The sequence below is a fragment of the Sinocyclocheilus grahami genome, unplaced genomic scaffold (genome assembly GCF_001515645.1).
Source record: "Sinocyclocheilus grahami isolate Dianchi unplaced genomic scaffold, SAMN03320097.WGS_v1.1 scaffold3.1, whole genome shotgun sequence".
In the NCBI taxonomy this organism is placed as follows: Eukaryota; Metazoa; Chordata; class Actinopteri; order Cypriniformes; family Cyprinidae; genus Sinocyclocheilus; species Sinocyclocheilus grahami.
In genome coordinates, this window is record NW_015505182.1 from 8,575,366 (window position 1) to 8,589,128 (window position 13,763).

The 13,763-nt window shown below is 36.6% G+C and overlaps 1 protein-coding gene across 1 annotated transcript in view; it reads right to left on the reverse strand.

The window, feature by feature from the left end:
• Positions 1–12,962, reverse strand: part of LOC107579790 (protein bassoon-like) — a 106,198-nt gene extending 93,236 nt beyond the window's left edge. The window contains exon 1 of the mRNA XM_016265680.1: positions 12,640–12,962. Within this exon, the coding sequence (XP_016121166.1) occupies positions 12,640–12,818 (179 nt within the window). The 5' untranslated portion in view covers positions 12,819–12,962. The remainder of the gene's footprint in view (positions 1–12,639) is intronic.
• Positions 12,963–13,763: the final 801 nt, after the last annotated feature.

A 13,763-nucleotide genomic window follows, 5' to 3' on the forward strand; every position in this document is an offset into this window, starting at 1 on the left:
GAGGGTGAGTAATTAATGACAGAATTAAAATTTTGGGGTGAATAACTCTTTAAATAGTTAACTGCACTACAAGCTACAAATTACAAATAGTAGGTTTTTACACTGAATTTATATTTTACACATTTTTAATATAATATTTATATATTTTTCATTTTTCATTTTCATCAGAATGATGAATGAATAAACAAATCTTAATTAACAGCATTAAACTTGAAACAATAAACTTGGTATATACAATAAACAACTATATAAAGACAAAATTTAAAACAAAACCAGCACACATAATGGATATCAATTACATTTTACGGATCCCATGTTTGTTTCCTTTTTGCTTTCTCACATATTTTTTCCTTTTCAATTAAGCCTCAGTGCTGAATTTACAGCTGCCTGCTTTCTAACTTTCACTTAAGCTTCTGTCAAACCCTTTCTCTGCCTCTTTTTCTCTTTTTTAAGTCCCCAAGTTGCTTATAAAGGCATGAGGAGGTTTGTGCAGACTTTCTGTTACTCTGAGGTCGTTTATCACATGTCAACAGCAGTAATGATTTTCTCTTCTTCTTTCTTCCACAGGCTGGCGCTGGGATTAGTCAGCAATTAGAATGGACTCTAAGCTTTCTCTATGGTCATAACAAAGTCTACAGAGAGCCGACAAACACAAGTGCACGGGTACACACAGAGCCTCAAATTCACACGCAAGACACTTTAAAAGCTTACACTTCCTCTGTCAGATTCTGAGGAGAAAGGAAAAAAGTGTGTCAGAACTAAAATAGCAGGTTTCACAGTAACAGGGAGTGAGGCTGAGACTTGCTTATGTGTATGTGTGTGTGTGTGTGTGGAGCTGCGCTTGGCTTGCTCTGTTGTCTGTCCAGGAATATTTCCAGCACCTGGTCCCTCATTATATGCGGCCCTAAAACTTCAAGTGAAACTTCAGCGCCAGAAAAGCAGGCCGCCTTTCTTGTGCCGCTTCATCTAAAGCCATTACCAAGGTCTGAATCAACTGAGATGCACCAAAGCGGGAGAAAAGTTCATTATTTCAGTGTCAGCTTTGTATTCTGCGAAGAAATTTAATCTCAGTCCAACTATGGCTCCAAAGTTCCTTCCCAACATTCAATTTACACACTATAATGACTTCGCAACAGTTCAGCTCAGGTGGAAATGCTTAGAGGTAGGCCTACTATCTATTGGCACAATATAATCTTTCAGCATATTTAAAGGTGAAGGGCATCATTTTTCTCATGTTAAAGGGGTCATATGATGCGATTAAAATTTTTCCTTTCTCGTTGGAGTGTTACAAGCTCTTGGTACATAAAGAAGATCTGTAAAGTTGCAAAGACTAAAGTCTCAAATCCAAGAGATCTTCTTTATAAAAGTTAAGAGTCAACCACGCCTACCTAAAACGACTCGTTCTAACACGCCCCCACATGTCTACGTCACGATGTGGGAAGATTTGCATAACGCCGCCCAAATGTTCACGCAAAGAAAGAAGGCATAACTTTTATTCTCGCAGTAGTATTGTTGTTGCCGCTGCCGCCGCCATGTCAAGACGCTGTGTGTTTCGTTGTGAAAGCGAAACTACTTTGTTTGGTCTTCCAAAAGAGGACGATATCCGCTTCGTCATGCCTACAGCTGATCCGTGCTGGTCGCTCAGGAAAAACATCAACTTTGCGCTGTGAATCGCCAGATCGGCTTTCACCGTGGATGAAGCGGAGTCCAGCCCGGGGTCGTCACATGTGGTTGCCGCAAGCCCTCTGGACGCTCCTTCGTCGAATCCGTCGGCCGCGCCGTTCTCAAGCCCACCGCCTCTTCTCACTCTAGCCCTCCGGCCGTTCCTCACTCTAGCCCCCGGCCTCCGCTCACTCTAGGCCGCCGGCGGCTGTTCTGACTCACATACTGTAAGTATGTTTTTTATATTTAAAGAGTTTTTATATTTTTTATATTTAAAGCGAGTCTTTTGGGCAGTGTAGAGTAGGGCTTGTTGTTTGTCATTTCTCCGATCACAAATGCAGACATGGTTTTATGTTTACGCGGCGCGATGCAATACAACGCGTAAAAAGACAGTATAAGTCATTATATCCATTCATCCATAATTATGTCCCCACTGGATGCAACGAATGCCTCGTTTTTAATGGGTTTTCATGTTTTTGAATCCTGGAGTCACTCAGTGCTAATTGCTAAACATCATTAAGAGTTTGTCTAAATAAAGAATTGAATGACTTTAGAATGTCTTAATAGACAAAAAGGGTTTCTTTGAACTATTTGGCTCAATTATATTGTTCAGAGGTTGCTGCTTCACAGCTCAGCTAAGTATCGCCTTTGTCTCAGATGTTTCTTCTACAAGTCTTTGGGAGACAAACATAAAAGCAGATGAGAGAACTGTTTGGCATGCGGGAAGTCTACAGAGCTATAAAAACAACTGCAAAGTTTGGGTTATTTGTTCTAAGAAGGATTTAATAAGAAATAATAAGAGTTTATGAAAATAAATAATAATCAAATAAAATAAAACAGTAGTTTCTACCAAAATTCTTTGTAAGAAATAAACAAACATAAATGAGACAACTGTTGGCATGCAAGACTAAAAGGCCAATCTTGAGTTTTTTGTTTCCACCAACATTTTTTGGGAGACATAAACAGAAGTAAATACTGTGGCCATGCAAAAAGACTAAGAAGCTGCTAATTCTACTTAAAAAAAGAAAGAATACAAAATATTTGAGTTCAAATTGAGGTTTCTGAAAATACTAAAATAATAATAATCAATAAAATAAAATAATTAATTTGTTACAGATACAACGAACGTATACAAATGCTTTAGGATATATTCTCTGTGGCAGCAATAAACTCACTGACATACTTCAAATAATTTTCATCACACGGTTGATCGTTTTCTGCTGAAGGCATTTCATTATCTCTATATATTTATTCAAATAAGAAGGAGGTATTGCTAATATCAATATGCATTGAGTTTATCTTAACTGAAATCCTGAGGCCTAGTCTGAACAGAGAAAGCTATACACTACCACAATAGTTCATTCAATAAGAAGTGAATTAAACAGTGAACCAAACAGCTAGAGGCTAAATGCACTTACTAAATGCTAAACCAAGCTAACTGTAATGTCCATAGTCAAAAGTCAGATTCAGGACAGCTACACAACAGCTACATAACCTTCTAAACTATAATAATATTTAAAAATATTACTGCTTTTCAAATAGACTTCTCTTACAGACCCCATAGCACACTATACAAACAGGGATACAGTCTATAACACTGTTTGCTAACACACCTTTGATACATGTCTATCACTAATAGTTTACAAATATAAACTTTGAATGTTAGTGAGCAAAACAAGCAGGGCCATGGTTACTGACAGAGTGACTGGATACACCATAACTTGTGCTTAATCGAGGAGTTATTGTGTCTGCTAAGATTGATTGTCTCATTAACTGAACCATGTACTCCTTATAATTATCTAGTGCTCAGGTAATTATTCCTGAATGCAGAAAACATAAAACATAATGGAGCACTGATTAGCCATTTCTACTCTCGATGCAGGTAATCATTGTACTTTCTGTGGTCATTATATTCCAAATGGATGGCAAATGTAGATATTTTTCACTCAGACCAATTTTCTAGATCTAAACAACACTGTCAATTTGCTCAAACAGAAGAACGGCTGTAGAGAAAGTGTTTTCTATATGAATATATTTTACAATGTAATTTATTCCTGTGATGCAAAGCTCCTTTTTTAGCATCATTACTCAAGTCTTCAGTGTCACATGATCCTTCAGAAATCAGTCTAATATGCTATCTAATATTTCTTTCATTATTTATTTATTATCATCAAATCTATATGCAGTCTGACAATATTTTAATCCTAGCGCTCTAAATACAATGCTAAATCGGGCACAATCGCATGTACAAAGGGCTTAAAGTGTTTCCTGGACAGAAGTGAGCATTTACTGTGATGCTGCACTCTGTAAAGGGGCTAACAGCAGCCTTAGACAGCCATGTCTGCTGGATCAGATTAATTTGGATCTGTAGTGCTGAGCAGTCCCCTTCACTCCTTTCTCTACTGCACAGAGCCTTTGTTAACACCTCTGATGAGTCACAGAGTGACAGAAGGAGAGTACAAAACCAGTGGGTGTCAGCTCCACATGAGAAGAACAGGCATGGGTGAAGACTGACAAACTGAATTCATGTCTCCTCTCGCTCTAGATACAGTCCTGTGAGGAATACTGCACTATATACTATACCTATATACTTCTTTGTGGAGTGAGTCCTATACTGTATGGTGTTAAAGGAATACAAGCATACAAGTTAAGCTCAAATTGGAACCATCTGTGGCATAATGTTGATTACCACACAATGATATTCCATTTGTCCCTTCTTTTCTTTTAAAAAGGCACAAATCTGGGTTATAGTGAGGCACTTACAATGGAACTCAATGTAATATCAAAACCCACTTACTAACCATTTCTGTCTAATGTTATCGAATTTTACAACTTCATTGCCATGATAACTCAACAACATGAACCCAAACAGCCCTAAATGACTATAAAATTGATGATTTGAACATTTTATATATGTGTGTATATATATATGTCTAACCAACACTATGCCACCCCTAGTAAAAAAAAGTAATGCATTTAAAATACATATATTTCATACTAAGTATAGTAATCTATTAACATATATACTGACATGTGGCTTACTGACATACAAATTATAATTAAACTTAATTTGGAGTACTATTTGTGCACAATACACATTTCTTAATATTAAGCAATGTGTTTTAATGTCATTATTGATGAGGATTGTATGATCTTTGAATAATATTGTTCTTTAAATCCAAGATATTTAAGGTGTATCTGAAGTATACTTGCAATAGTTCCACTTTAGCACAATCAAATATACTTCAGTATATATTTAATTGGACTTCAGCACTACTTTTCCGCACAATTAAAGAGCATTTAGTACAAAACTTTAAGTATACCAGTTTAGTATACTAAAAATACAATTGCAGGGTATTTTTACTAAGTACATAAATACTTAAATGAATTTGTAGTATACTTAGCATGAAATAAATGTATTTTAAATACATTTTAATTAGAGCTGTCAAACGATTAATCGCGATTAATCGCATCCAAAATAAAAGTTTTTGCTTACATAATATATATGTGTATACTGTGTATATTTATTATGTATATATAAATACACACACACATACAGTATATATTTTGAAAATATTTCCATGTATTTCCATGTTTATATTTATATTAATATAATTGATATTATATATAAATATTTTAAATCTATAAACATAACATATTTTTCTTAAATATATACATGCATGTATTTCTATATAGGCCTACATGATAAATATACACAGTACACACACATATACTATGTATACAAAAACTTTTATTTTGGATGTGATTAATCGTGATTACTCGTTTGACAGCACTCATTCAAATACAAAAGTTATTGTAATGATTATAAATTGTAATGATATTTTGCAATTTAACTCCCTGCCGTTTTCCATCAAAATAAAGGTTTGATGTTTTAACATTTTAAAATGTAGAAATAATGTGAAATAAAATTTTTCACTAGGGTTAATTTTTCCCTTAACTTGTAATGAATCAGGAATACTCCTTAAAGTGCATAGAACTGAACGGCTATAGTGTACTATACTCTAGCATTGAGCACTATGTTTTAGTGTTGAGTCCTGTATGCCTATACTGTACTGTACTGCGATACTGACCACTATTACTACTATAAGGACTTGCAATGAAGATGCCGTGCTGGAACAGTAAGGTCTGAAGGCCAGGGGAACAATGAACAACTAAAGATTAAGTATAATATGATGAAAGAGATCTAAAACGGGAAGATTTGGCGTTAACCTTTTTAAATTTGGCCTTTCGACATGTGGGCAGGGTGCAGGCTATATTCTATCTGTGTTTCCTTCCAAGGCTTAATAAATGCAATGGTTTAAAGACACTGAGCGGGAGTGTAAAGAGAACGCTAAAAGAATGCCACAGGCTCATGGAGAACATTTATTCGATTTCTGTGTCATTACAATTCAGAGCCCTTTTATGAGGGTGATGTTTGGTGGCTAAGACAGCTATGTTCTTATTCCATCTGCTGGGAAATAAAGCGCCGGATACTGTTCTGTCTCTCCATCCATCTCCTCATCCCTCCTGTCTTTCTCTTCATCCATGTTTCACTAATAGCACACACAACACCTACACACTCCCCTGGAAAGTCCATATACACAAACTAATAGCTTCTGGTTCCTCATTTTGGCCGTCAGTCAAAAGAACACATTCTGAGTTTGTGCCATGAAAATTCTCAAACATGTTGATTCTGAAACTTATTTCAGGCTGTCGCTTTCACATGCTTCCCCATGTGATTGGATTCAATTAATAATTTATAATATTATTATAAATTAATAATTAATAATACTAGGGTTGGGCCGACAGACTATGCTATCGTCCATCGCCGATGGCTGATAGACATCACGATGTTGAGCCGGCATCGTGATCCCCCCCCCCCCCCCCCCCCTTTTCTAATTATACTACATATATTTCGGGCATCAGGGAGCCGCTATTATACCTGGCATTGAAACTGCTTTTGAATGCACAATCACTTTTTAGTTTCACTTTCGAGATTCGCGATCGTATGTACTCTGTTTATACTATGGAGTGGCAGTACTACTTACCACACATTTTACAAGATTATATATTTGTCAGTGGTATGAGGATCTGCAAATCATTCGCCATTGTCCTCAGTCATCTCTCCAACTAAAGACTGTCTACACTGGACACAAAGCGACCGTTGAAAATCATTTGAAATTTGTGTCAGCACGTCATAAATAGAATGCGGCAGCAGTTTACTTACGGGGGATTTGTCGTGTCACTCCGCGCCGCATCCAGTGTGGACAGCATCACTGATTATAATGAGTTCTATTGACTGATCTATGAATCTCTATTGTAGTTCAGTAGTTCTATAGTATTTTGTCGCACCGCTCGCATCCGGTGTAGACACGGTGTTAGGAATCGTTAATTGTTTTCCCTTATAATTTATGCTTCGGGCACAAATAATAAAAAATTATTCTTGCTCTTCCAAGCGATAGAATGGGAGTTGGCGGGTGTTTTTTTCAACAGTGCAAAAGTAGTCAAATAAAGCACATCCATCCATCCATAATAAAATGTGCCTCACACTGCTCCGGGGGTGAATAAAGGCCTCCTGTAGCGAATCAATGTGTTTTTGTAAGAAAAATATAAATATTTAAAACGTTATAAACACTTTTCTCTCACTTCTGCTAACTGTCATACGCAGAAATCATTCCGGGTGGATGACGTAGGACAGATGTGTCACGCACGCGCCGTGAGATATGCTAGTCTCGCGAGTTTGTTTACAGGAGCAAAGGAAGCAAAGTTTCCTTACTTTAGCAAAAGAAAACCAGTCTTCTCTTGGCTTATATTGAAATCCTCCTACATTTTTCTTTACAAATCCTCGTTTTGTACTTCTATTTTGTGACCGGCGTTTTGTTTTGCTCTCTCCTCCGCGCTTGCGTTCGTCACTAATCACCGGCGCTTACGCTACGCATACATCCTACGTCATCCGCCCGGAATGGCTTCCACCTACGTCAGTCAGCGGAAGTGAGAGAAAAGTGTTTAGAACATTTTTAATATGGATATTTATCTTACAAAAACGCATCGATTCACTACAGGAGGCCTTTATTTACCCCCCGGAGCCGTGCGAGGCACATTTTATTATGGATGAATTTATTTGGCTACTTTTGGACTGCTGAACAAAACACCCACCTACTGCCATTCTAACGCTTGGAAGAGCAAGGATAATTTTTAATATAACTCCGATTGGATTAATCTGAAAGAAGAAAGTCATTTACATCTAGGATGCTTTGCGGATGAGTAAAACATGGGCTAATTTTCAGTTTTGGATGAACTAACTCTTTAACTTCACTAAAGCTTAAAAAATAGCTAAATATACTGAAGCTATGTAAGGGGGCTATTTCTTTTCACTTATCTTCTTATGAAATTATAATAATTCAGTGAAAAAGAGCAACATTTATCTGGTATACAGTTGCAATAAATATATAAATTACAGCAAAAAATTGTTAATACACTAAAACTGAAAGTAAATATTGCATGCTTTACACCAGTTCAAAGGTTTGGGAACAAGAAGTTGTTGTTGTTGTTTTTTCGAAAGAAATTAATACTTTTATTAAGAAAGAATACATTAGATGTGTAGTGACAGTAAAGATGTTTATAATGTTACAAAAAATTTATATTTCAAATTAATTAATTTTAAATTAATGCTGTTATTTTGAACTTTCCATTCATCAAATAATTAAAAAATTAATTAATTAATTAATTAAAATTTGAATAGCAAATCAGCATATTAGAATGACTTTTGAAGGATCATGTGACAATTCAAATGTGAAACAGCAAACATTCAAACAAAGTAAAATTGAACGGGAGATTAACAAACTTTAATCTTACATTTCTTACAAAAGCCTAAACCATAACGATAACCAAAATTTATCTTTACCATCACAGGAATAAATTGCATCAGAAAAACAGTTCTTTTAAATTCCATTAATATTTCACAATATTAAATATTATTATTATTATAGTAATCCTAAACTTTTGAACAATGAATCCAAAGCATAACAGTGCTAAACAACAGTATTGAACTTGACATTATTTCATTACAAACAAAAAAACATTTAAAAAAATGTTGCACAGGGAGTTCAAGGAACACGGCTGACTCACTCAAATGAATCATCTTTTGAACCAATTCATTAAAATTAACCATCCAAATGAAATGACTCACTACAATGAACTAAGCCAGAAACCCCAGGCAATTCGAGCGAACATTTGATTGGCAGCTTGTTACTAGAAATGTACATTATTTTACAAAAAATTGAGTTACTGTGACAATACTAAAAAAGTTAGTAATGTTACCACTTCTATTAAGTTACTCCCCAATATTGCTGCTTTCAGTTCACAAAACCAACCGCAATGTTGTGAAATGATTTTAAAGATATGCTTCAGCAAACATCAAACTTTGACAGCAGTTTTAAAAGATTTTGGAATGAAAGAAACACATGAGGATATTAGCACAAGATCTTGCCTCATCTGTAGGCATCTCACACACTTTACCAGTGAATGATGAAGTGCCTTGATATGGTACATAAGCCATAACACCACTCTGTCAAACAAAGGGGAGATGCAGCCATTTCCCACACCATGCGTGTGTATGACGGGATGACATTGTACAGAAAAATCTGGACATTTCAGTACATCAATAAAAACATGAGACGTACGCAAGTAGAAAGAAAAAGAGACTCAGAATGGCCCATGAGAAAAACAAATGTTTCCCCTGCCCAGGTTGTAATATCCTCCATGGGTTTGTTTTTGCCTCAGACACTCACGCAAGGCTAAGACTGCGACTACACACCCAGTTCAGGAGTTTTAATGATGCCGGTCAGACACCGACAGACAGCCAGTACGTGCAGCAGTAACATTACTGCTGTACAAATGCATCTGTGCATTTCACACGTCCAAGCAGATTCAACTTTAGCTTACGAACAGACCAATCAGACCATAGAGAAACGCTGACATCAAGAATATAGTCTTACTGTGAGAGGCCTGACTATAAACAAGCCGACAGCTAGGTCACCCACCTGCAACAAATACACTTCATTTGCATCATTGCATTGTAAATCAATGTTTCAGGTTCGTTACACAGTGTATCTGCACTTCAAAAACAATTGAGACACAGTTGTGCAAAATGCAAAACAAGCCTACACTCTTAAAAATAAAGGTGATTCAAAAGGTTCTTCAAGCGATGCCATAGAAGAACCATTTTTGGTTCCACAAAGAACCATTCAGTTAAAGGTTCTTTAAAGAACCATCTCTTTCTTACCTTTTTATAATCTGAAGAACCTTCTTTCGCCACAAAGAACCTTTTGTGAAACAGAAAGGTTCTTCAGATGTTAAAGGTTCTTTATGGAACCATTTAGAAAAAAAGGTTCTTCTATGGCATCGTGAAGCACCTTTATTTTTAAGAGTGTAACTTCTAAGACAAGGACGTCTAGCATATTATCTAATATAGCAATGGTTCTCAACCAGTAGGTTGCGAGAGAAAACAATGCTAAAAGCAAAAAATATAAAGCAACGAACCGTATTATCGTGAATTTTTAGGACTGGAGAATCAATAGGCTTGTCAGCTTTTAAGATGGAAGAGAAAATATTTTCCTCAAGTTTTGTTGTTCACGTCAAGGGTTGTGCATCCAAATCGAAATTTACATTATTTTGGCACAAATTTATCTGGTACTGTAGATGCAAGTCAAATTAAAGTATCCAATCATTATTATTACTCAATTATATTAGATTATCTGTGATTCTCAACCAATTGGTTGCAGGGGGAAAAAACTGTATAATTGTCCATATTTAGCTTTAAAAATGGAAGAGAAAACATTTCCCATATGTTTTGTTGTTGATGTCAAAAGGTGGGCATCCAATCAAAACTTAAGGTCTATTGACACAAACTCATCTGTTACTGTAGACAATAAAAATGTACAGTATTAGGACACAAATTCGTCTGTTACTGTATCAGATAATATAATATTATCCAATCAATTCTCAGATCAACCAATGGGTTTACGTGGGGGGGGGGGGGGGGGGCAAAGGGGTTACGGGGGGGGGGGGGGATGCTAAGAGCAAATAATATAATGCAACTAACCATATGCATATTTAGGACTGGAAAATTGTCAACTTTTACAATGGAAGAGAAAAGGTTTCCCAAACACTATAACATTTTATCATGCTTGCACTCTCGGATCCCTCAAGTGTCATTTACAGTGCGATTTTAGTACCAGTGCATTTTGATATCAGCACTGCTAGGCGTGGCTGCCAAAGCAATGGATTTCACATCATGTGACTGTAGTCAGTGTTATTAAAACATCACACCTAAGCAAACTGAGGTTTATATGACTAAATAAGAGTATGACATGCATCAGATTTATCATGGACATCAAATGGTTGTGCATCTTATCAACATTTACAGTATAATAAATCTAAAATAATTTCATAAAAGCAAATTATAAAATGCCACTTATAGTATAATTGTGCTTCTCAACCAGTGGATTGCAGGAAAAAAACAATGCTAAAAACAATAAACTAACCATATAATCGTGCATAGTTACAATAGGAATATAAATAGACTTATCAACTTTTTCAATGAAAGAAACGCTTTCTACATGTTTTGTTGCTGGTGTCAAAGGCTATGCACAAGATACATGACCAGCCCTCATCCAAAAAGTATGATGAAAACTACACAATGTAAAAGAAAATACAACCCAGACAAAAATAAATGTCTGTGCCAACCATAATGTGCTTTGTACTATGAATTATTGGCTGCCAAGAGCACCAAACTATTGTAATTCAAGAGACTTTTTATACAATAAACTATTTTGCTACTGCTCTGGGTTGCCACTTCATGTCCAATGTAAAATCTGTGTGCTGATGCAAAACCACTGGAGAATCACTGCTACACAATATGAACCCAGACAGAGAAGGACAGCTAGCAAATTTGCAAACAGCATAAGCCGCATCACAAAGTTTGAATTATTCGAAATCTTTCGAGTGCAAGGATATTCACACATTACATTATTTAAAGAACATAGAGGGAGATGAGTGGGGAGGAATAGAGAGAGAGGTAGTGAAAGATGTTCGCTTGCACGTGTAACAGATTTAGTCACATGGATGCTCGTCAAAATTTTATCAATTATTAACACTATAACATTTTATCATGCTTGCACTCTCGGATCCCTCAAGTGTCATTTACAGTGCGATTTTAGTACCAGTGCATTTTGATATCAGCACTGCTAGGCGTGGCTGCCAAAGCAATGGATTTCACATCATGTGACTATAGTCAGTGTTATTAAAACATCACACCTAAGCAAACTGAGGTTTATATGACTAAATAAGAGTATGACATGCATCAGATTATCTCAGAACATGCCTCGCTCTGTAACTAACCAAATCAGACACCAGATTGCCATATGCATTTAATATTCCACTAAATTTGATAATACATGTGCATTTGGTAATATTATCAGTCATGCATTCAGCTCATCAATATCCTATGTTAAAACTCTGAAACTAACATAGGTTGCTCGGTTCGGGACAGAGCAAGGCTAACAGCGCAGACTGTCTGTAATGAATAGAAAAATATACACTAAATAAGACAACACGCCAAAACAAAACATTCTCATATGTAAATAGATCTATGCATCAAGTATGCCAGAGATCAAATAACCCCTTGAGTGCAGCATATGTTGATTCCTGATATTATGCACACATAGAGGTTTTTAGCTGACAACTGGCTTAGTAGGTTTAGGTAATGCATACCACTGGGTGTAAAACATCGGGTATGAAGTGCAACTAAATGAAGGCGGTTAAAAGCATAAATGATCGATACTGAATATGGCTAAAAGTGACTAGTTGTTTTAAATGTAAAAGCCCAAGATTAGACCCCACAGACTCGTATCGTGCAGTGCATTTAATTCACAGAAATATAGACGCTTCAGAATCGTTAGAAATGACTCGGCATACCTGTTCATCGCCGGGCCGTGTCCGGCGCCTGTTCCCCCGGCAGGCGCTCCGTTGCTCGGCTTGAGGAGCTGTCCGCCGCCCGCTGGTGCTGAAATGGAAGCCGGGGCTCCAGCAGCGGGGACAGCGCCTCCCGGTTGCCCCGGCTGGCCCTCTCCTTCGAGGCTCGCTTCATTCCCCATAGTCCCTCTGAGTGAGACGGAGGAGAAAGACGAGATCTGCTGACGAGCGTCTGATAGGGGTCTATTTTTAAAAAAAACTGGGAGAAAACTCAGCGCAGCTCCTCTTCCGCCATCATCACCTACAATCAAGCATCCTGAGCGGAGCGCGCGCGTGCGCCCGCCCGGCGGAAGGGCTCGAGCGAGCACGCGCAGAGCCGGGAGCGCGCGGGGAAGCGGCGTGAACGCACTTGTGTCCTAGATCTACAGATCCCTATAGAGGCCAGCCTTGGAGAAATACATCGATTACTGACGGCTTCTAATGATGAAAAAAAATTACTCTTAATGGCATTTTATTTATGTTCGTGGATAAGATCCCAACGTTTGGATTTTATCCACTTTTATCCACTCCATTTTTAAAGTGTTATAAGAATAAGCATCTCTACATCGAATGAAGCCAAATACTGAATTATACTCAATTGTAACATTATTTTGTAAATATATATCAAATAAAATATGAATTATTGACTTGGAACTTGGGAAATGTATATTATTTAATGGAATGTTTTCATATTGTATATTTATATAAATAAATAAAAATAAATAAATAAATCTCAATTTCATCAAATTGACCCTTTTGACTGGTTTTGTGGCCCAGGGTCATTTATATATAAATTTATGTTTGGGAGAAAACATTACATTAAATAATCTACATTTCCCAAGTTCTCAAGTAAAAGACTTAAAGCCCAGGGCTAGTTGTCACACAGGCAAATATCTGAGTAAATAAAATGGTTTAAGTGTTTATTTAAATAAATGTTTTAAATGTTTATTATATATAAAATAAAATATTAATTATTGAGCAAGTTAAATGTGACAGTTGCAAGAAAAAACAAAACCTGAATGTATGTATGTGTATGTGTGTGTGTGTGTGTGTGTGTGTGTGCGTGCGTGTGCGTGCGTGTGCGTGCG